The 24,370-nt window shown below is 41.5% G+C and overlaps 1 protein-coding gene across 1 annotated transcript in view; it reads right to left on the bottom strand.

The window, feature by feature from the left end:
* Positions 1-1,099: 1,099 nt before the first annotated feature.
* Positions 1,100-24,370, bottom strand: part of ano2b (anoctamin 2b) — a 65,520-nt gene continuing 42,249 nt past the window's right edge. Inside the window, exons 22-27 of the mRNA XM_084573540.1 lie at positions 21,820-21,962; positions 17,976-18,128; positions 17,057-17,109; positions 15,618-15,796; positions 2,664-2,769; positions 1,100-1,962 (exon numbers count right to left, since the gene is read on the bottom strand). Of these exons, the coding sequence (XP_084429666.1) occupies positions 1,588-1,962; positions 2,664-2,769; positions 15,618-15,796; positions 17,057-17,109; positions 17,976-18,128; positions 21,820-21,962 (1,009 nt within the window). The 3' untranslated portion in view covers positions 1,100-1,587. The remainder of the gene's footprint in view (positions 1,963-2,663; positions 2,770-15,617; positions 15,797-17,056; positions 17,110-17,975; positions 18,129-21,819; positions 21,963-24,370) is intronic.

Below are 24,370 nucleotides of genomic sequence, written 5' to 3'. Positions count from 1 at the left end.
TAACTTTAGCCTACAGAGTAAAAAAAGTTCCAATATCCCTGATTGATAAACAATCAAGTTGCTGCCTAAAAATGTGGACTGAAATAATGTTTGATGGTTTAAAATACCAAGCCTGTTCAGTGCAACGCAATATCTAGCATGTTTAGCGGGAAAATTATGATAACGTCAATATTACGTGAATGGGAGAGTTTTCCGTGTGGAATATACATATAGGTCCTCCTAAATGCTGAATGCTGCAAAGGGACAAATGTCTTAATTCACTTATTCAAATCCACGAAGTCGGCTCCTTTGAAGGCTTTGGATCTCAACACTTTTCCCCTTCAAATATCAGTCAACCACTGCTTAAGAAACTGCCTGTTGTGCCTGACAAAGTTATTGTTTGGTGAACATTGTATCCAGCTATATTTCCTTGCACATAAAGTGACCAGAATTCAATTTCCAGTTTGACTTTAACACTCAAATGCTAATTCAATTAGTGTCCTATTAAGAAACAGCTATATTTAGACCGGATAGCGCTGCAGGTTGAGAGTATATCAACAGATAAATCAGTCAGATGTGTCCGTGATGACTGGTGTAGCAGTTGTACAAAATAAAATCACGGTTTGTCAAGAGCTAAAGACTTCCATTAAGGTTTTTTATGACAGATGAAGGTCTTTGATTTGGGCAACGAGAACCCAAATTCATTACTCACCTGAAGGAGTATACAGTGTGGTAGCTCACAATGAAGAAATGCTGATGAAGTTGTTTCGTTGAAGATAAACACATTCACAGTTAGCTAAAGTATTCCTTTTGCTTTTAAGTCATCCTACAGTCACTTGACAGCTGTAAAAGTCCATATGGCTAAAGAGACATTTTTTGCTTCACAGATTATCTAATTTTATAACTATAGCTTGGACAGGAATGAGTGACATAAAACAGTGTTATCACATTGGCATGTTTTCTATTTATCAATACATTGGGCAAGAGAAACAGTGACCAGCAGCTTTGTCTTCAGTGACGGTGAACTGTAGTTCCAGTAGTCTTTTAAAATGATTCCTGAATTCTACAGAAAAATCCAGAGAGTTGTAACTGCTACAAGTTTTGTAAATAAAAAAAATAATTAACAACAAAAGAGCAGAAGCACATAAAGAAGAAAAATGCTGACAGCCTTAAACGTTGAGCCACAATGTCCATCCATCCTGAACCTGTCCGTTAGTTTATAGTTCGTTCTTTATCTTTATCAGTCTTTTCCAGGTAATATTCACTTGTTCAGCCTAACAATGTATTTATTGCTTCTCTACGCTATGAAGCTAGTGCGCCTCACTAAATATTTGATTTTTACCAAAAAGTAAAAATGACAACACTATTATCAGGTGAACAGTCAGCGCGAGTAGGAACACACACATCCATTCAGTGGAGACAGATTCAACCACAGTGAGACCACTGAATTCATATTTTATGTTCATAGCTGAGCTGCGAGGCTTTAGTCACAGTACCACTGTGTCACACTCACCGGGACACAAAAGACACAGGCAAAGACAGACACAAACTGAGTCACCCAAGCAATGGTCCAGAGGCCCAGCAGCCCCCACGTATGTGTGGTGCACGTCACACCGCCGTGTGTCTCGAATTCTCATTTTCATGCCCGGGAGACGAGGAGATCTTCCTGGTGAACTGACTGAAGCTCGCAGCCCGACACCTCGTCCTCGGCCAAGCCCCTCCATCACCTGACGTGGGGCCTGATGGTAGAGTACTGAAGCGACCCGGGAGGGGCAAGCCCTGGTTTGGGGGGAGCATCTGGCTGCTAGACTGGAGAGTGGCATCCTTGGCAAAGAGGCTCTGGATGAGCTGGAATTTCTCCTTCTCTTCCTGCAAAAAGACGTCGACCAGGAGCTTCTTCTCCCGTTTGAGCTGCTCCACGATGGTTTTGGGCACGTCGGGGATCACCCAGGCGACCACAAGGCTGAGGAACATCACCAGGTTCTGGAAGAGGGACGTAATATGAACTTCAACAAAAATAGATAAGTTTTATTGGCCACATGGTATATACACCGATCAGACATTCCTAAAATTGTGTTGGTCCGCCTTTTGCTGCCAAAGCAGTTCTGTCTCATCAGAGAATGCATATTTTGATGCAAAATGTGGCAACCAAGCACTGAGGACGGAAAGTTCCATGTTCCCCACTGTGGACTGTGTATAACCAGAGATCAAAACTTCAATAACTAACTTACATTGACTTCAGTACACTGTCATGAATCTTTTCTTTTTTTGTCACAAAAACCTTTTATCTGGACACACGATATAAATTGCACATTTTTCTGAATGTGAGTCCATATTTGTTTGCAGCGGTAATGAGGGAAACTTGTCAAACAGCTTGGGTGTTGAAGGACATTTGGTAGACATGTGTTAGCGAGGAGTGAAGCATCTGGTAATATTCCTGATAATGAGAGAAGAGCGTGATCTGCTCAGTCTGGAATGACTGGCCACACAAACACACACACACACACACTCACACACACCCACACACCCACACACACCCACACACACACACATTCACGCTTATCTGTCTTTTTGTTTAACAAATGAGTTACAAGCAACTACAACACGGGTATAAAAATAGATGGTGGACCCACAAACCTGGGCTAAATGAAATTAGCACAGCTTAGAACCAAAATCAAACGTACCTGGAACAGTATGACAAAACCCAGTCTTGCAGCAAGGACAGACCAGTAGTGTTTTGAGAACTGGTATGCATCTTGAGACCAGGGAGGTTCTCTGTAGTCTTTATACCTAGAACAAAACACATATGCGTACAGTGTGAAGGATAAAAAGGGACTCATTTTAAGTTTTGATTTCATTGTTTCAGGCTTGGCGGAAATAAAATCTAAATTGGAGGAAGGTTCCTGACTGACATTATCTAATTGCTTTGTAACCAACAGAAACTGGTTTGGTTCAGGTTTGCGCACCTGTACCTGTACCAAATGCCCTGTACTGAACTGAGATGGCAGCAAACTTCCTGACTCCGGTCCGCTAAGTGGCTAGACCTCAACTACACCCACCATATTCATACTAGAGGTTCTTTGGATGACCAGGCAATATAAGCTCTGATGCTGATGTTGTCATGGTTCCAGTTCGGATACAATTGGCATTCGGAAAACCACTACTTCAGGTTCCGGGCCGACGTTATTGCGGTTAAATTACCCAAAACTGTGTTTGCAAATGTGAAACAAACCTGTAACAAACCTGTACTCTTTACTTGAAAAAAGCCCAATCAGTGGCAGCAATAATAAGACCTAGTCAAATTCTCTACAAGCGCAGGAAAGGCACTTCAGTGCTTCCAATGAGCCAACCTTACCTAAGGGGTAACCAGTTTGGTTCATGTTTGCGTACATGTCCTGTTCAGGAACCACAGAACTAATTTAATGGAGCAAACTGACAAATTTGGACCGCAGTACACTCCCTGACTCTGGTCCGGTAGGTGGCTAAACCTCAACTACACCAACTAACTAAGCAAACTTTGCATTCAAGTTGCTCTGAGTGTCTGCTAAAACTCAATAACCACCTATACTGATATTCAAACTTAAGTTTCTTTGGAGGACCAGGCAATATGCGCTTGGAAGTTTGTTCTCACAGGTTTAGTACACACCCACGCATGACGCTGATGTCAACATGGTTGCAGTTTGGATCAAAGTGTCATCTGGTTCTCAGCGAGAACCAATATCTGTGATCTGAATCGACCTTCTTATGTCAAAATAACTGAAACTGTGGTTAAAAATGTAAACCAAACCTGTTCTCTGTTGCTGACAAAAGCCCCATCAGTGGCAGCCATAATACGACCTCATCAAATTCTATATACCGATCAGCCACAACATTAAAACCGTTGACAGGAGAAGTAAATAGCGTTTAACATCTTGTGACAATTCAATGTTCTGCAGGGAAACTTTTGGACCTTCGTGTGGATGTTACTTAGACATGTACCACCCACCTAGATCAGACCAGGGACCCCCACCCCATAGCAAGGACACTCCTTGATGGCAACAGCCATCCCCAGCAGGATGCAGCCTGACACAGACACACACACAAAAACGGTTTAGGAACAACTTAAAAAAACATGAAGAACAGGACAAGGTGTTGACCTGGCCTCCATATTCACTAGAGCTCAAACTGATCAAGTAACTGTGGGATGCACTGGAACAAGTCTGATCCATAGAGGCCTCTACCCTCAACCAATAGGACCCAAAGGCCCCCACTAACAACATTCTATTGCCAGACATCACAGGACACCCTCAAAAGGCCAATGTCCATTCTCTGATGAGTCACAACTGCACAAGAGAGACCTACACAATATTAGGAAGGTGGTCATAATGTTATGTCTGATCGGTGTATAGTCTAGTGTAATTTCTTTAACCGAGCCCTCATGAGTTCTCCTTCACATCTTTCTTTGACCTTATGACATTCAAGTAACTACAACATTCTGAGAATCCAACTCAGACTTTTCTCATCCAGTATCTTTTTCATCCTGAGAGCGATCTGAACTAGCTTTACTTCACTGTGGCCTCATTAAAACACGCTACTCATCCTCTCATCCCGGGACGCGACTCATACTGCAATAAACTTTATTAGGATTCTTTTCTTTTGTTTGCTTTGTAGTAAACACACTTTATTGTGATGGAAAAACAAACAGTTAGAAACTTGAACCACATGTTGTGCAAACGGCCAACATTGCTCCAGATGAGGATGAGAGAAGGTAACAAGAGAGCAAGAAAGAAGAAAAGAAAAGAATGGCAGACGGAATGGAAGACAGACGAGATGTGGGTTTTTTTTGTTTTTTTTTACGGCTGGCCTGTCGGATAAAACACAACCACCCAAGCAGGGGCGGATGGTGTATAGGGGCGATTTGGGCGACGCCCCACCAGCTGGGAGAAAGAGGATTTTTTTTTTTTACAAATTCTATCACAGCAAAAGTAGTTTTCAGTGTTCTAGACATATTATCTGTCATTGTCCAATCAGAATCGTCAGATTCAAGTCGCGTTTCAAATGGTCCCGCCTCTCTGGGCGAATTCATCAACGTGGAAATTTGCCCCAGCTTCTCCCATTGACTCTCATGTTAAAACTTTTTTTTTCGGAAAATGAGCCTTCAATGCATTTTCAATGAGGATTTGGGGCTCGCCCTAACGCGCTTGCGTCATACGTAACTGAGCAAAGAGATGGCTGCTTGATTGGACAATTCATCAATCAATCACGTCCATCAGGAAGCATTCGCGCAATTTTCGTCGGTCGGCTGCATTGACTGTATACCAGAGAACGTCTAATATGGTAGACGAATATAATATAATAATATGGTGGACGGGCTCTGGTATATATATATATATATATATGTGGAGAAGAAAAGGGTGAAGGAGTTGGGACCCGACTGTCCGGACTTAAACATTTCGCAGCAGGCTACTGATCGTGGGAGGACATACAGCTTCACCTCAAATGTGTATGCTAAACGGCTTTTTTTGTTTCACCTGCGTGCTGTTTCAAAGTCCCGGGACAGAGATGTTATGGACTACAACAGGGATGAAGGACTTAAAACTAGGGCCGGGACTTTAACTTGTTAATTAAGATTAATTAATTACACAAAAATAACGGGTTAATCATTTTTTACGCATTTTAATCACACTTATTTTTGCACCGCGGAACGTTTCTCACTGGATGAGTTCGGCGGACCGATTATACTGGAGCACCAACTAGCGTTCATTACTTCAGACTACAAACAACAGTGAACATGAACGAAGAAGCTGATGAAACCGCTTTGGTTGGCCCCTTGGATGGGAAATTTCAGTCATTATTCAATGGTATACTAAAAATCCATATGAAAAAATAACTTCTCACTGTTCTCAGGTCAAATATTTATATGCGATTAAAATGTTTGATGTATTAGCACTTTTAAACTTGCTGGATTTTACAAGGCAAATAAATTAAGTTAAAACTTAGTTCCATGGCCCCATTTGTCTTTGTAAGGAGATGTTCTATTTTGTCTTTATTATTTTGTCAGAATGCACCAGAATGCTTAGTTTGTACGTGAAAATCACAAAAATCTACTGGGGGAGGATGCCCCCAGAGCCCCCTACAGGGGTTTGATTTACAAACTTTGCGCCCCCCCTAATACAAAATTCACCAGCCGCCACTGCACCCAAGTATGTACTCGACTGGGGAAGTTGAGGATGTAGTTTCAGCCGGTACACACACACACTGTTGTGTTGCCATTACTTCAGAGGACGTTACACTGACTTACATTGATTTCTTGGAGACGCTGACCATAAATCCTACTTGCTTAACTAAAACCCTTAGCCATAACATATTCCCCACCTTCACACTAAACGGATTTGCTTTTTGTTCCCAAATGGGAGGTGAGTCCCCACAATGTGACCGTGTAAATAGATTTACGGCCTCACAAGTACGCACACAGACATCTTAAAACAGCTGTATGCCTGTTATGGTCATCAGAGAAATGTGATGTCCAACTTCAGTTCAAGGCTTCAGGGAGACGACAATCTAATATATGTAAACAAAAACTTATCTTTGTGCAATCTCTGCCTATTCATTTATATATTCAGGTTATTTGGAAATTTGGAAATTTCCCTTATTTGTTGCTGGGAGGAGCTGGGATAGGCTCCAGCAGACCCCGCGACCCTTAACAGGAACAAGTGGTTACAGAAGATGAATGAATGAATGAATGAATGTTGCTGGGAGGCTTTTACTTTGAACCAAGTCATAAATAATTCTAGTGTTGGTGTATTACTAAGTGTACAGACTGCAGGTAAGTCTGTACACTGTACACAAGAGGCCATAAAAAAATGAAAACTTGAATTTTAACCTGAGGCAGTTGGAAGATTCAGACTCCAGAGCTGCAGTGCAATAGCCTGGATAGCAGTGCAAAGCGTCAGAGAACAAATGTCAAGATGCAGCTGGTCTGTTTGAAACTCAGCAGCAAAACAAGGGAGGGTCATCTGTCTAAAAAGTGCAAAAATAAAACTGGAGGAAAAAATATTTGAAGGCTTGTTTGTATTTTTTTGATATGGTTTGGACGGAGAAGTTTGACAGAGCGGTTTCCTGTTGGATGCAGTCAGTCCTAACATACAGAGGTTCTGACCCTCTTTACATTATTTATATTACAGCTACTTGGATGCTGTCATTTGTTCAGCCAGCTGAATTGATGGGGGAGAGGGGAGTCTTGTTATCCACAGAATAAGGCTGCAACAAGTCATACTGAACACAGTAAAACACATGAGAAACTGAGTGACTGCGACAAGTTTCTGGCCACATGTTATTGAACTGTTTAATATAACTTGGTGTGCTGATATAAACACCCTTTTCTGTATAAAAGATGGATGAACCACTATAATGTCACCGATCAGATTCCTGAAAAGCAGCGCCATTGGCAAAGCCTAATTCGGCTAATTCAGAAAGGGGCAGATAGAAGGGGCATGAGCGTAGCTAGGGTGGGTCTAGGGAGATAGATGGCGATTGTCACACAAAGCAACCATGCCTTTAGGGCCGGGACACACCTGGCCAACTTTTGTCCGTTTGCCAGAGTTACTCTTCTCCTCTTACAACAACATGATCATCTAGAAAGGATAAACTGCAGATCAACTGATCAGCCAGATTCAGGAGAGGCCACCTTTCTAGAGCTTTGTAGCTTCCTAGCCGCCCAACTAACAGTAGCTCTTCCAGTTTCCCAGTTTTGTCACAGAGCCAATATGTGCCCTCTGGTTACTGGCTGTAGTATTTGCATTGGGTGTTCAAATGCAAATTTCTGTCTCAGAAGCTAACAACATGAGGTAGCGTCAAAGCCTTTGTTGCCGATAGGTCAAGTAAGATCCATGTAAAGGCCATGACACTTTGAAGTGCCCAAAAGTTCTGCTGCAGGCTACCGATCTGACCATCTACCGACCCTCTGCAAAAATGTAGGGAATGACCGAGTTGGATGGAGGTCTGTGGATTCTTTGGGCTTCACAATACTTTTGGGCTCTGTTTTCTCAACAGCATAAAGTCCAACATATAGAATTCCTTTCAAGGCAGGAACTGGGAGACAGTCCTTCTCATTGTAATCTTGAGAACATCTTTAGGCATTCTCCCTAATCACCTCACGCACAGAAGAGACTGTAGATTAGAGACAAAGCCCTGCATTATGCACGGCTACAGCTATAGACAATCCTGCAAGTAGGACGTGATGATAGACATCTTTGCCAGGAGCAGAGCTGGCAACAAGTCGTGTTGATTTCCATTGTTGCATTCAATAGCAATCGTCTACATTTGCCAATCACAACTCCATCGAACTATAAATGAAGACAAGACGTTCCGTCAGCTAGAGCCAGTCGAATCAAAGTTAGATGTTGTAAAGCTATGCTAAACTGCAAACAGATAAACCAAAGTATATCAGAAAAGGAATGCAGGAAACTCCAATCACACTCAGTGACCACAGCCGTTTAACATATCTCATTAGTGTGACAGCACAGATCAAAGTTTCTCATTGAAACGACTGACTCAACATAATAAGGCTCTCACGTCCACACATGAAAAAAGAAAATTCCTCTGAAGCCCAGATAGATGAAATGGGCTGAATGAGCTGTCTCACTAAGTACTCAACTAACAGTATAGAAATAACAGAGGGAAGGGGAAATGTGTGTGTGCATTGTGTGTGGGTTAGCAGGGTCTTATGATGCCTTATTCCTTCTCCTTATACAGTCATGAGTGAGGAATGTAGCCTGTGAGAGTCAGCTCTTCTCTCCCTCTCATTTTTCTTCTTTGATCTGTTCATCGTTAACTCATTTGATGCCAATATTTTTCAGCATTTAGTCGTAGCTTAACTTCCAAAGTGAACCAAACTGTAAAACACACTCCCGTCCCGTAGTGCTATAGTCAATTTAACTTCACATGCCTAGGTGAAATTACATCTAAAATACTGTGACTAAATAACTATTTTCTCTTTCTTCCTCTCTTCCTGTGTGTGTGGGGATTTTCTGGACACTCCATGTTTGGTTATAATTGTGGAGCTTGGCACCAAGTAGAGCATCTAACTCAATATTCTTTCATAAGACATCTCAATGAGATTATGGTTAGTGTGTGTGTGTGTGTTCCTTAGAGTTCCCTCTGCCAGCACAGTGTCTCCCAGGACCCAGGAATAAATTTACAGACAAACAAGGGTCAGACTATTCCCATCCTTAAAAAACAAAAACATACACAAAATAGACAGATCATGGTTGCTGTCAGGTATCGCTCTCTCTGTCTGTTGGATTCATTATAAGGTTTGCATGGATTAACAGATTTTTCCATCCTGTTAACTTTCCCTTCTTGTGCAGTCTATGAATTCCCCTTGGACAGGTGGAAAAGGGCCAAAGGGGGGTTCATAATGAAAAAAAAAGAACAGGGTTCCAAATTAAAAAACCTTTAAGTTGGTATCAGAGACTGTGCTAGACTTTTTCGCTGTCTGTCATTTTGACTGACAGGGTCATAAAAATCCCGTCATAATCCATTTTTACCCGTCACTTTCATTTTTTTAAAATGATAATAATGACATATTCAATAGAATTGAATTGTCATTCATTTTTAATTAATATTCAGAAATGGTGGGAAAAAAAAGATTCGGCTCATATAACCGGCCATCAAAGACGACTCAAGAATCATGAATCTAGACGTCTATTTAACCGGCTCAGTTGAGTCCTACCACGTTTGATTGATATAGAATCAATAAACTGCACCATTCAAACATCTTACATCTCAGACAGAGAAACAAAACGTACAATACGCAGAGAAACGAAACTTAATCGACGTTGCTCATGGATCCCTGCTTTACCGAGAGTCAGCAGCCACTAACTCGGCCGGCAGAGAAACAAAACTTAACCGACTCTTAACCGACAAGAGAGCCAAGAGCCAATTAATATGCTCACTCGCCACCAAGTGGTCTGGGGTGGTTATTGCAATCTTTCAAAATGACAGATTGCCTTCAGATTTTTCTGTCACCGTTTTAATAAACGGTCAATGATGGAAAATATGTGGTTAACGCGACCCCTGGTTGGTATTCCAGTCAGTGCACATGAATTGTTCCTGCACGTTGTTCCTATACCTTGAATTGTCTGTCATATTGACAAATGACTGATCTGATTTTTAGCCAGTCAGCTCTACATCATGTCAGCCTGTTGTTTAGTCCAGAATGACCAACTATTTAAAGGATTGCATAAAGTTTTGTACGGACATTTTCCCCATGTGATGAATCTCGTTGCTGTTTCTAAATGGTTGACATGAACATTGTAGAAATTCATGTTCACCCATGGTGAAACCCGCTAAGTTACTCTAAATGACAATCTCTTTACTCTTTACTTCCACAAGATTGACATTTAGCCTGTGTCACCTGTATAACCGTGATGCCATGACAACAGCTCCTTGATTCAAATGTTTTGCCACTGGTGGACGGACACCCATCAAATGTGGCACATTCATGACGTAAGATCCATACCTAAATTTCTCAGAAATCTTGGTTTATATAACTGCAAAGTAATGATATTCCCATCAACCTTGACTGTAGAAACTCAACTGGTTATCACCATGTTGTCCTTGTGAGCAGGTTGGCATGCCCAAGTCTTAGTCGTGTAGCCATGATATTTCCTACATTGGTGCGATTTGTACAATTATGTTTTAAAAGCAACTTCTCATATACTGTGTAAATGGATTGGTTTTAATAAATCCTCTCATTATTTTATTTTCAGATTCACAACAGCATTAAATCGACAAAACCAAGAGCTAAAGCTCAAACCGAAAGGGGTATGTTAGATATCTTAATCCATATTAGACATCTTAATAGCTCATGTAGCACCAAGTAAAGAATAAATCTGCTGCAACCTGTTTGAAATTCTATGATAATCCATCTCCCTCCCTCCCTCCCTCCTTGGCCCTCACTTGACTTCCTGGTGATAAGAGTGTAAGCACAGCCAACTTCCTGTCAGCTCAGGGAACGAGCACTATCTTGACGTGAGGCTGCTAGACGCCAGAAAGTCAGACAATCTGAAAAATGTTCACCCTGGAAGAGACAATGATTTGACCTCTTTGCAATAAAACTTTGTAGTTTCCTCATACAGGTTCACGGTTCTATTTGAATTGATGTTCATGTTTTGCATGTGTTCCTTATATTTTGACAATCACTCTGAAGCTTTTCTGGCCAAACGACTCATTGATTTAAAACTAACTGACGTCAGTACGTGTCGGGGCCAAAGATAGTAAAAGATGGATCCCTGTAGGGGTGTTCTTTTGCCACGGTCACATGGAGGTCAGATGTCATTCAGATAACAACATTGGTTGGTTGGGATTGAATAATCAGTCGGGGCTCAGACCTAAATCACCTTTAAAAAATGTTATTGTAAGCGATTCGGATTTAGTGTCAATTTATGTTGCAATGAATAGAAGTATACCCATTCCAAATGTGCATTCCACACATGGAGATGTTGCAGCAAAATATATAATAATACCCATTACATCCGAAAAGTGAAACATAAGATTCTTCTCTGACATATAACAGACATGTTGGTGTATACCAATGAGCTGGAATAGACAGGATAGAATTACCTCGGAAGCTATCTACTGGAAAGCTGTCTACTGGATCACCACATGGCATTCATCAACAAGTATTCTCAGCGTTACTCAAAACTTAAGGCCAAATTTGTCCACAGCACATAGAAATGTTGTTTTCAATAACAAAATGCTAAGTACAGGTAACTTCAACTTATTTCTAGGATGTTTTCAGCTCAAGGGATTCTGAGGGGTTGTCTCATTTGTTGGTAATTGTACATATTATTAGAGATGTGACAATACTGAGGTACTGCACTCATGTACTCTTAAAATGGGTTTGATGCAACCACACCCAATGCCACTTGACAGCAACGTACTATGGCTACAATCAATCTGCACAGATGGGTGCAACAGTAGGAGGCAATGCACTGTCAAGCTGGTTAGCCAACCCAATTAATCCAAAAGAAGAAGAACAAGGTCGACAGAGTTAGGGGCAGATATAAAATAATCAGACATTTTAAACTGACTTAAGTGCAGTTTACGTATGTAGCCAATACCGGTGCAAGCCATTTATACTTGTGCACTTGTCACTCTGGCTCGCTCTTTAAAAACTCCACCCAAACGCTAGTCGGCGCTGTGTCTTTTTTGCCAGTCAGGTTCATTGTTGTTTCTACTTCCTGCTTTGCTTTCATCAGTGGCGACGACGAGTCATACAAATGTTTGCATCTCCAAACCTCTTCAGTTAACCTTTCCTCGATGTGTTCAATCTTTATTAATCCAAAACAATCAATTGCAGAGATGGAGAAGCAGCCGGAGATACTAAAGCGGAAACACACTACTACCAAGCGGACCAATCACAGCTCGCCATGACGTGTAGTTACATCTCTGGGGAGGTGCACATCAGGCTACGGTGTACGTAGCTATGGTGTCAAATTGACGCAGTAGCATAAACCCGGCATTAGTCTTAGACATTTAGGTGTGGCTCAACCAGAATATAAAAAGACTGCAGCAAGATGAGCCAACCCATGGTAGCATGTACCATGATGCTACAGTCTCTCATCAGTCGGATGAGATGGGCTCTGAGAATATCTGGGTCAGAACAGGAGCTCCACACTGCGTACAAGTGGGCAATTCTGGAAAAGATGCTGTCGGTTCTGGCTCAGATTGTAGATTTTACCAGAAAAGCAAGCATCTTTTGAGTCAGCTGTGGCGTCAAAACAATGAAGACAGCCTTGTGCAACTATTTCGCAAGTGGCTTTGGGACATCCCTACATGTATTAATATTTCTAAAATTGGTGATATGTTTTTGAGAGTCTAACAAGCAATCAATTGTGTTTTCCACAGAGACAGAGAACTTAGTGTCACGTCTGCCCCCAACCTTTAGGATATTGAATCATAGCCTCAAACAGCCATGAAAGAAAAAAAATCGATAAATTCTAATTTATATTTGGTGCCCTTAGTTCAGTTCTGATATTTTTTATACTTTGCATAAGTATCACATGCTGCTGCAACATCAGGGTTTCCTAAAGTGATGATTAACCAGTATTTATGATTGACATAAATTTAAACAGAACAGGCAACATGTGCACCACACCTTTAGAAGAGCTTTGTTCTTTTCTGGATCTATTTGCTGACCAAATTGACTGTTTTAAATTTTAACCACAAACAGAATTAATAGTTTACCCACATTTTTATTTAGCACGTCAACAGAGGATACTGTGGAAAAAACATGCTTGCAGAGATGTACAGTGATTCTCAGCCCACTGACGCAGAAACTGCTCTTCAAATTCCTCGCAATGCTGCTTTTAAATGTGATTAAAGATTTAAAACCTTGGTGGTTGGCTTCTGTCACACCCTCCATTAATGTATCCATCCATCCATCTATTCATCCAACTACAGCCCCTCAACCCTTCCTTCCCTTCTGTGGTTTTTCTACATCTTTCCATCCTAGCAGACCTATAACACTTTTCTTACTCGCCTTAATGGATGACTTATTGCTTTGTATTCTTATCTGATCATCTGTCCAATTATATATTCCCCTCTGTCCACTGTTTGACACTGTCATCCACCCATTCATCAAATCATGACCTCTTTTCTTCCTCCTTGCATGTATTCATCCAAACTTCCGCAACACCAGCGCTAACTGGGTCAGAAAGATAGAAAGAAAAAGAAAGACACAAACTGTCTGGAGCATCTGACACCCAGAGCTGAATCATTTGCCTTGAGCCCAGAGGCACTGCCAACAACATCAGCAGCTAATACACGGCGATAGACACAGTCGGACCAAGCACTATACAGCGTTGCACACTGCAGACACACAAGCCCTTCTTGGCATATCGTCCAAGCAATTTCACGGCAATAAGCGTTTCAAGGCGTACAGTATCTCGCCGTGTTTCTGACATGACGTATCACATTGCATTAACACAATGACTGTATTCTTGCATTGTAATTCTTTGCTGTCTTATGTAGCGGCAGGTCAGCCCCAACTGTCTGTGGGCGCCGGCATCCATGACCTTTTCTCCTACAGCGTTTTATATTGATATTATGAAAGAGATGCTTGCCCAGAGTGATAATGCACAGAAGACACAATAGTGCACTGTCTCCAGCAGCTAATAACGTGGGGCATCAGTGGCATTGTGACAAGAACTTTGAGATCCGTTCTGGTCGTCTTCCGGATTCAAAATGACTTATTACTGTTGGCATGAAGGTGTGTTTGTCAGTGATTACAATCAAAAAGGTTACCTGATTTGTTGCCGTTTAATTTTCACATTTACTAAATGATCATCACATTTTTAGCTAAGAGAAAAGGTTCCTTTGATATGCAATTGAGAATCCGAAATCAAAAAATGGAAAAATAACGTGTACTTTCATTATTTTCTTATGAATGCAATACAGAGAAAATAGTTTTCTGACTTTAGGAGTTTGGATTTTTTGATTTTTCATCTGAAACAAACAATCACGTGGCACTCACCAATAAAAGAATTAAGGATTCTAACCGTTTTCTTTCTACTCAAGTCAAGAGACACGTGTAGACATCGGCACGCCACTCTATCTTATCTGTGCAGTTCATTCTCTTGATGCAGAAATGGCCATTTGGGATATTTCCTGAAGATCTGGATTTAAAAATAAAATGCAGCTTTGTTTAAAATTAGTAAAATCCAGGTCCACCTAATGGCTCTACAATACCCCACTTTGTTTATACTCCTGCACAAACTGTGAATGATGCTTTATGCTGACGATGTGACACTATATGTATCAAATGCTGACAGGTTTATTACACCTGTGTTGACTTAAATTGAGCCATAAGGTCCTTGTTGACCTTTCTACAGTTTCTTTTTCTCCTCCATGCACCTTGGTAGCAGGTGAAGTTACACCAGAAATTTTATTTTTTTCCATGAGAGTTCCTCGTCAGGCTGCAAATCCATGCCTGTAATTCTGCAGGCCTACCTGTTTTGAATGATCATTACCTCCAAGACCAAGACTGCAAGTTGTTTCTTTATGTGTTGAAGATTTCAGAGTATGAGCGACAGCAAATACTGAGAGCAGGACTGTGCTGTTACAGCTTCCAGTGTGAATGTAAGGACAGGCAAATGTTATTCAGTGTGTTCCAAAAAGGCTGCTCAACAAAGATTCAAATAAAAACACGAGATGTGACTGAGGATGAACCAAAGCTCTGTGAACTAAAGAAGAAAGACACACACATCCGCCGTCCTTCAAATCCCTCAGATAAAATGTTTAGCAGCCTTGAAATAAGCATTTTCATGGTAACTAATCATTGTAAATAAGGACTGAAGAGGAGTGTGTATGTATTGGTCAGGTCAAAGTCATAAGCTATGACAAGACAGAGTAATGCTATTTCATCCCCTTAGACAAAATCTCCAAATTAAATTTCTCTGATGTAAAAATGGATGAATTGGCCTGACTGTTTACTTGAATGCTCGCCAAGTACTCCACTCAAAGTAAAACATGCCAGGAAACAAGAAAAACTACAACAACGTTTATAGATACCCATTTTTCTTAATTCACAATTGCAATGTTTTCCAACATCTGTCATTTGTGAGCACGCGTGTGTACGTATGTGTCTGCTTTACCGGCAGAGAGTGATGTCTCCGTGCTCGGAGTTCTGTGGTGCCGTGCCAGGTTTGAAGTTGGACACGTTGAAGAAGGAGAGCGTGTGGTCAATGAAGCCGTGCATGGTGCCCGTCTGGCTGTACATGTACTGGTAGACGAGTCGGGGGATGAAGTCTGACGTGAAGGAGATGACGAAGGCCTCAAGAGAGAAAGAGACAATGGGAGAGTCAAGATGATGCGGTAAAACTTTGATTGGATTTGTCAACTGAACTTTTTAGTGACGTGCGTGCATGGGATTAAAAAGCACAATAAAACTGTGTATTTTAAGCATACACCGTCCGTACACCTGATAGTGGAGGTACACAGACAAAGAAGGAGTTCTTTGCCGTGAAGGTCCAGGGGAGGCTACAGTGCATGTATGTGTGTCCAATCTCCCACTGCCCTCGAATAAGTAAAAACTCCTGCTGCCTGTTTTTGAATCCTACACAAATCTGTTTAGTATTAAAAGAAAACGGAAAAATAGGATTTGGCTAGTCGGCCAAGGACAAATCCCGAGCAGAACTTTCCTGACTCCGCACACACCCCCACACACACAAAAACAAACATAGATCACAACCTCTTCAGATCAGAATGCTTGAGTATTTCAGATATGATTTGAGAATCTCATAAAGCAATGAAATCTCATCTAAGGCACAAAAAAATAAAAAATTCTAATCTAGATTTAATGATGAATGTGACATAACTGCCCCTTCATCTTTTTTTTTTTTTTTTTGTACTGTGTTTAAAAGTAAAGTCCCCCAACATGACCTGGACACAGTTTCATAAGCATGGTTGAAGACTGAAACACAAGTTACACAAAATAATGTAAAAACAATAAGTCACCTAAAATGATGAGTGATGATTTATTAAAATGTGTAAGTGCTTTGTCCACTGTAGGGCCTACATTATGTACATTAAGTAAATTACTTACTATAAATACTCATTCATTAAAGGGGAACTACTGTTTTTTACAACCTGGACCTTATTTCTGGCATAAAATATTATCCAATCCAATCCAATATTTTGTTATCAGGGTCTGTAGATTGGCCTACAGACCCCGGATGATGATAACAGCTAACTCTGGACTCGACAGGGAATAGCACTAGCGTACGATAATAAAATACTGGTGAAATGAACGAGTTTCGCAGCAAATAATGCGTTATTTAGAGGCTGCATTTCGGTGCCCCAGTCACTCCCACTACATGGATATACGCTGATCTAATTATCTCCCAAAGGAATGCAAATTACACAAAAGTTATATGGGTGAGTAAACAACCGTATTTTATGTCAGAAATAAGGTCCAGGTTGTAAAAGACAGTAGTTCCCCTTTAACTGTGCATAAAGTATGTTTGCATTCATTACTAATTTAAAAAAACAAAACAAAACAAAAAACAGATCAGAACATGGCATTAATACTTACATTTATAATGACTGAGAATTTGCCCATTCCACTCAGTATGTTGTACCATATACCTGGAAGAAGAAAGAAAGTACAAGAAAAAATGAGGAGAGTAAATAAAAGGGAAAAGACAGAAAGGAGATTAGGATTTTGAGAGTCAGATAGCGAACATTATAAATTGCTTTTTTTTTTTTTATCAGCCATATCATGTAAATTACCGCAGCTATTGGTATGTGGTCATAAAATATTCAATAATTCAAGTGGAAAAGACTGTCAGGGCTAAATTTCACAACAATCCATCAATAAGACATTTCCCGATAAACCTCATAATGGTGCTGGTGAGGATATCACCAAAGTCATTATAATTTCCTCTGGTAGCCATGAACACCTGTAGAGAATTTGAAGACAATCTGTGCGTTAATAGAGCAAAAAAGATGAAAACAACTATTTTTGGCATGCTGAAGGGCAAATTTTTGACATTACCCTGAGGAGTTCTAATGTGAGAGTGAGATTTCTTTTTGTAAACCCATACAGGCACATGTCAAGCTAAAGCTGACACAGTGCATGACCTTTGGACTTGGTAAAACCCTTTGAAAGTCTTTGGGTAAAGTGGCAAATTCATAGAGGTCAAGGTGAAAGGAAGAATGCTTTTCTGCTCAAAACATAAAGGAGAGAACATTGGAGAGGTATGAAGTTTCAGCGTCAGTTTGTCAACTCAGCAGTGAAACCTGCCTCGCTGCCTGGAGCCACTGCTAACCTTAGAGAAATTTAATGAGGAGCAAGGTGTCAGTAGAGTTTTGGCCTATGGTGATCTACCATCTCGGAAATTATTTAGAGGAGTGATGTAAAATGAAAATAAAAATCAGGTTTAATGGTTTGTTACAGAAGTCTGACAGCCCTCAACAGCTTCTGTCCAAATGTATCCAGAACATGAGCTTACCAATGTCTTTAGCACGCGCAGCGACTGGCCTGCGCAGCTCCGTGACGAACTTCTTGGCGTCCAGTCTGATCTCAATAACGTTGTTCAACAGGGCGAAGAGAGGGGCCAGTGGAAAAGAAGCCACGAACAAAGAGACGAAACCAAACTGGATGACTGCAGAGAGAGAGGGGAATGATGGTTACGTTCTAGTACATGCAGGGAATCCTTCAAGAAGGGTAAACAAGCTATTATAATTAAATCAATCTCATTATCGTGGTGACAGGGTGTTTTCATTCATTTGTGTCTGCAAATGAAAGCCAGATAATTCCCACTGCTTCATGATACACTTTATGGTTCTTCAATGTCAGAAATAATAATAATAAAAAAAACAAGTTTATATGTTCCTCCAAGGTTCTTTCAAGGTTTAATAGTCTGCAACAGACAATATCAGATCCTCTTTAAGTTCAAATATACGTTGCGTATTGATGCAAGCTCCCAGAGTTTGACATATTCCCTTCGTGAGACAGTTTTCCCAGCTTTGGAAAATCTTGGATCTGCCTCAGAATGTTATTTCAAATCAAATCCGGTGTGGTCCGCAGTAAATACGAGCCAAGGCCGTTTCTGCTTTTTGACAGCACATGAGCAGTTGGCGTGAGACAGAAGGAATCAAACCTACAACATCTGAAGCGCATTTCTGATACAGCCACTGAGACGCCGTTAGACTAACTTCCGCGAGCGGTGATTTGTCTGGTCAGGAGTCAGTCCGGGGCTCGCCTTGTTGATCCCGACTTTTAAGATGTAACAGTCTACCACACCAGCAAAACTGGGACGCTTTCATGAAGCTAGCTACACTGTATGTTTGCGTGCCTTGTGCATATCCACCTGATTAGATAGCTTGATAAAGCATCCAAGTAATCATTATAACTTGTACCTAAGTACATCACAATCAAACACAGTGATGCCACACAAACACTGCAGAACTGTGAGCATCAAAGTGGCAATTGGAATGCCACTACTGTCAAGTTTAAAAGTAGCTCAGTAGCTAGAAACATAAGCAATTTAAGAGAGAGAACCTAAGGAAAGGATAGTCTCCCTTTGAGGAACTTAGACTTTTCAACATCAAATTTTAAAGAAGAAAGCAGAGAACCTTCTGTCTTTGACCCCACAAGACGAGCGTTTAGTTTGATTCCGCAGACTGACAAGCTGCTAGAACGGCAGCTTACCACAGCAAAAACCCCAAAACCTTATTGGCACCACGTCGCACAAAGAGCGGACCATTGATTATGGTGGATTTAGTCCTTAGAGTCCACTATTAACATCACTTGATATGTCTAGGTCAAACATCAAGAACTTTATTCAGTTTTCCAGTTGGGAAAGGACAAGCGTAGATCAAAACTTAATATAAGGTTCATAAAGGACTCAGTAGAACTTCCACAAGACAAACAAGAGTCGCCTACTCAGTTATAATCCTTTTAGGTGGGTTTCCACTCTGAATAATAGCATGTCAGTGAGTCTGATTGGTCACACAGAATGAAACAAGGCTGACCCAGTGGCCAGTACGAAAGGTGCGCAGCAATAAACCTTTCTTCTGCGTTGATTAATCTGAATTCACCTGCTTCCTAAGAATGTGGAAAGGAAACCTGAGAAAGACAAGGCAGTTCGCCTCACCCTGGCGGACGCTCTGATCGGAGCAGTGCAACTTTAGCAGTGTGGGAACGGGGATTTCCAGCGAGCGGGAGACTGACGGCTTCACCTCGGCACGTCACGCGGAGACAATGGGCGGCCGGGAAGAAAATACGACGGCGGCGCTAGAAGGCAAGCTTAGAATGACCCGGCGACCTACCTGAGCCGAGGTTGACGGGTACGAACCAGACACACGGAGAAAGACACGCATACCTTAACACAAGCGCCAGGGCTCACGGGGAAGAGGTGCAGAAAGCGCATAAATAATAATAAGTGAGTTAATGAAAATCCCTAGACAGCTCGTTCACACCCGGACAACAATGTGTGTGTGTGTTTGGATGTAGAGTTCAGACATTTCTGACATTCCTGGCCGTGCCCCGCAGCGACATCAGCCCAGTCTTCGTTCGCTTCTTCTCGACCTCAAATGTGATTTTCCTCCCACCTCTCTCTCCCTCTCTTTCTCTCAATGCCACTTGAATTCGCCTCACAACAATATCACAGCACTAACCAAAGTCTAAATGCCTAAAAAGTCTAAAAGTCCTCTGTCTCCGATTGCACAGAATCAAAATGTTTCTGTTTGATACTATTCCAGTTCTCTAACCGTTCTTAAGTGCAAAAACATTTCCCATTAAAAAAAAACACTTTTGCCAAAATCGTCATGCTTTCAACAGCTATTGGCTTCGCACAATTATCGAGCTTGTTGCTGCACGTTCGCTGAACTGCTGCTGCGCTTTGGCTTCAGTTGGCCAGCAGGAAACGATTAGGGATATCAGGCCACATCAGCTGTCTACTTTATGAGACCGCATGGCAGTCGTCAGGTACTGCTTTGGTTTTATGGTGCAGGATGCAAAGTTTAACACTGGTTCACTGCTTTCATGTTCACCTGCTGAATGGGAAAGTATCTCTGTGTTCAAGATGTTGAGAAGTCACAACTAAATTTAATTTGGTCCTGTGTTAGCTCAAACATGTGTGACTACTGAAGAGTGAAAATACAATGTGAATGGACATTAAGTGCAGAAGAAATCATTTTGTTTAGGTAATTCAATTGGTCCTTGAGAAACCATAAGGTATTTGAAAAGTTGGTCGTTGCCAAGCTTAAAGTGGCCCCTCGCTCTACCCCTTGCTCCTCCCGCTCATTCAAATACGATCACTTCTCGCAAAGAAAAATAAAACAACAGCAACGGCCAAATGCCGAACTCATACCACTGTGGCTACATGCGTATTTTATGCACGGTGTATGTTGCAGACTTATTGTAGTTTGAAGTCCTTCAAGTAAATATTCAGATTTTCTGTCCAGTTACTTCTTTCTCCAAGGTTGAAAACATTATAAGAACTAACAATAATCTTTTTCTTTTCTTAAACGTCCCAATTTTTCACATTTCACACCGTAGCTCCAGAATGTGCTTGCATATTTGTACTTTGCTACACTTGCACCTAACGGGCCAGAAGAACCTTTGTTTGAAGTCCTGCTGCGTGTTTTGAATCACACAGCTCGTATTATGTATGTTTACGTAAGAACCGAAACGCCCGTAGCCTGACTGCTTGTTAGCCAACCAACACGGTGGCCTGTTCCCTCAAACACTCTCCAAATCAACGTTAAACCCATATAAACATGGCGGCACTGGCTGTGAAAGAGTTTAGACGAGAAACTACATGTTAGCCTGTTATGCTTAAATGTAAAAAATGTAGACCTAAATACACAGCCGAGATTGATTATATATGAAGGGAGAAAGCATTTCAGTCTTTATGTTTTGTGGTTTGTGGTTGGGGAAGTTACCGTGTAATTTTATATAGAGTACAGAATTTTACACTGACTGTCGGAAAACGCTGGGATATAAACAGAGGTCTGCTGTGTCAAATTCACACACTTCTTTTGGGCTATAGTCTCCATCACGCTGACCTCCGGCCATAAGAGCTTGTGACCTTTACTTTGCCTGATAATCATACACAAAATGCAGCTCATGAAGAAAAACAGCTGCGATGAGTGTGCGGTAACAGAAGCCGAACATAAATACATCCCCAATGCATAAACGTGCACACTGAGCACATTTGCCTGGAATGTCCTCACAGATACAGATTATGAAATAGCTCTCAGGGATGTACAGGAACGCTCATTTTAAAAGCATGTTGTTGCTGCTCTTCGTCCCCGAGGCTGTTTTTCTCTGTGTGCAAGCAAACTCACTCATCTCCATGTATTCCGGTGTGAGGCCTTCGAAGGGAGCCAGGGCGTAATCCAGGTTCCACTGCTGCGGAGGCCTCTCCCCCTCGCTCTCCTTCTGAGCCGATTCTTTATCCCTTAACGCACGCACCAACTTCTTCAGCTTCCTGTTAGCATGGAGGGCAAGTTGAGTGCGAAGAAGAAAAATGGAAATGGCACGTTTTGGTTCTTTCATAGCAGGTTAAACTGGGTTTATTACTGAATTTATACACATTTAATGTTTTATGTAGCACCAACAGTACGTTTGGATGGGAGAATCTAAAATGCTAATTCCAATGAAAAAGAAATGTGCCTCAAACAAATACAACACCCGCCTTTACGTGAACTAAACATTCTTTGGAACGATACAGATTGAGAAAATCTCTGCTTGTGAAACATAATAGCCTAACGGGTATTTACGACACCATTTCAGTGTAAACCCATGAAGAAAAGCTGGCTGACATGTTCAACTGAGAACTGAGAGCTAACACACTGCTGCTGGGAAACACAAATGTAGTTTATGAGTGTTTGTGTTTCCAAGCTTGGAGCATGTTTTTGTGCATACTGTAGGAGTACTTGTGGGAACGGTCAGCACTGGTGACAGTGTGTGCGGCGTGGTTGTGCCTATGACTGTTTGTGTTGCTTGTGCTAATAAAAGCAGCTAAACTCTTGATTGCATTACGCATGCGGTATTCACAGACACAAGGGAGCTTGAATGCTAGATGCAAGAGAAAACATGAATTTCCTATAATGAGTACATCAGACACACATATTTGTAAAGTATATGAGCACATGCACGCACTGTCTCCACATGCAGTCACTGGTCTAAGCAGAGATTAGAGGTTTCTGATGTGGGTCAGGACTCTCTGTGTGTCCGTTCAGTGTATCCGTCTCATTTCCCTCTCATTCTGTTTTCTTTCCTTCGGTGACGGTGATTTATAGCCAGGCCATAAAACTTGTGAAGAATGAAAGGCATCCGACCAAAATGTAACCTGACTTCTTGCTGGATAATGAGCTAGATTACATAAAATCACCAGACTATTCATTCAAGCTGCAGCTCCTTGTATTAACTACACATTTTAATATGAATATGAAAGAGGCTGATCATATAGAATAATGATATACATAGTAATGCATGGTTTATGCTTCTGCGTTAATTTGACACCGTAGCTACCGCGAGAGCCCAGACCCTATGCAGACCCTAACGCCGTAGCCTGACGTGCACCTCCTCAGAAACGTAACTAAGCATCGCAGCGATGCAGAGCACAAGAGCTGTGATCCGGACATTCATCAAGTGGCCAGAGAAACAACTAATGAAATAACTTCCAGAACACACTTGGTATTTGCTAGATGTCCAAGTTGTCCAGGTTGGCCTGGTGTAGCCTGACTCAGTTCTTGTATGGATATAGGAGTACATTAGTCATGAGTCTAGATTTCATGATGATTTCATTATGTGGCGTGCTTCAATAGATACAGAGGAATACCTCTGGATGAAGTTGGACTGTCCTATAACCAGTCAGACCCATCAACTCAACTCCCGTCAGATGCGTATGATTACATCACTGTTGCTTTTCTGTCCATCACTGCATAAAGCCTGCCCAAACAATTTGATTGGTCCAGCAGATCTTTTCCGGAAAATAATCAGTTCCCAGCTGAGCGATTCCAGATCAACTTTTCCATTTAATGCTGCACTTTTCACAATTACCAATGGAACACAGGACTAACACAAAGAGACATGCAACCATTCACACTCACATTCACACCTACAACAAATTTAGAATCACCAATTAACCTAACAAGCCAAGTGTTTATGGACTGTGTGGGGGAGCTGGAGCAGAAAACCAACAGGTACAGGGAGTAGTCATTGGTCTGAGCCGAGAGGCTTCTTAAATTTAAGTTGATTCACTGCACTTACACCTGCATAGTAACAGAATGTGTAATGTGTAGTTCCTCCTGTGGTTCAAATAAATTTTTAATGACTTGATATGTAATAATGAGTCAACAAGACTGTCACTTGTTTTTTATCTCTAAGAGTGGGAATTCAGAATGACGTTGGTGTGAAGTCTCCCAAGACCTGAACCCTCTTTGGGAGGATGAGCAGGTCCAGCCCAAAGGCTTTCAGGCGTCTGAAGAAAACACTTGCTGGGGACCTGTTGTGTTTGGGAGCAATCTAACCCAGATGAAGCTGACACGACTTCAATTAGCCTTGGAGGGGCAACCTGATAGCCGAGGGTCAAATACCATATAGGCGTATGAGCTCTGAGCAGTTAATCCTTGGTTTTGATTCCCGACCAAGCTACAATGCCCATCTGCTATCAATTCCCAACACACTCGGTGCATTTTCCTATTTTATCAGCACAGGTATAAAAGGCCCAAACTGCGATATTTCAGGGTGTAACCCACTTATTTTTATCGTCAGTGATGTAGTGCTTTCACCATGAGACGTTTCATTAAATTGCCAGACTGTATTTCTCAAAGTCAAGGATGGTTCCTTGATGGGATAGCCCCCTGAACCCAGGTCCTTCAGAGGCTAGGC

Source organism: Chelon labrosus, assembly GCF_963514085.1.
Source record: "Chelon labrosus genome assembly, chromosome: 23".
Taxonomy (NCBI): Eukaryota; Metazoa; Chordata; class Actinopteri; order Mugiliformes; family Mugilidae; genus Chelon; species Chelon labrosus.
Note: the sequence above shows the minus strand (reverse complement) of the source record. Positions and strands in the feature narration are given on the sequence as shown.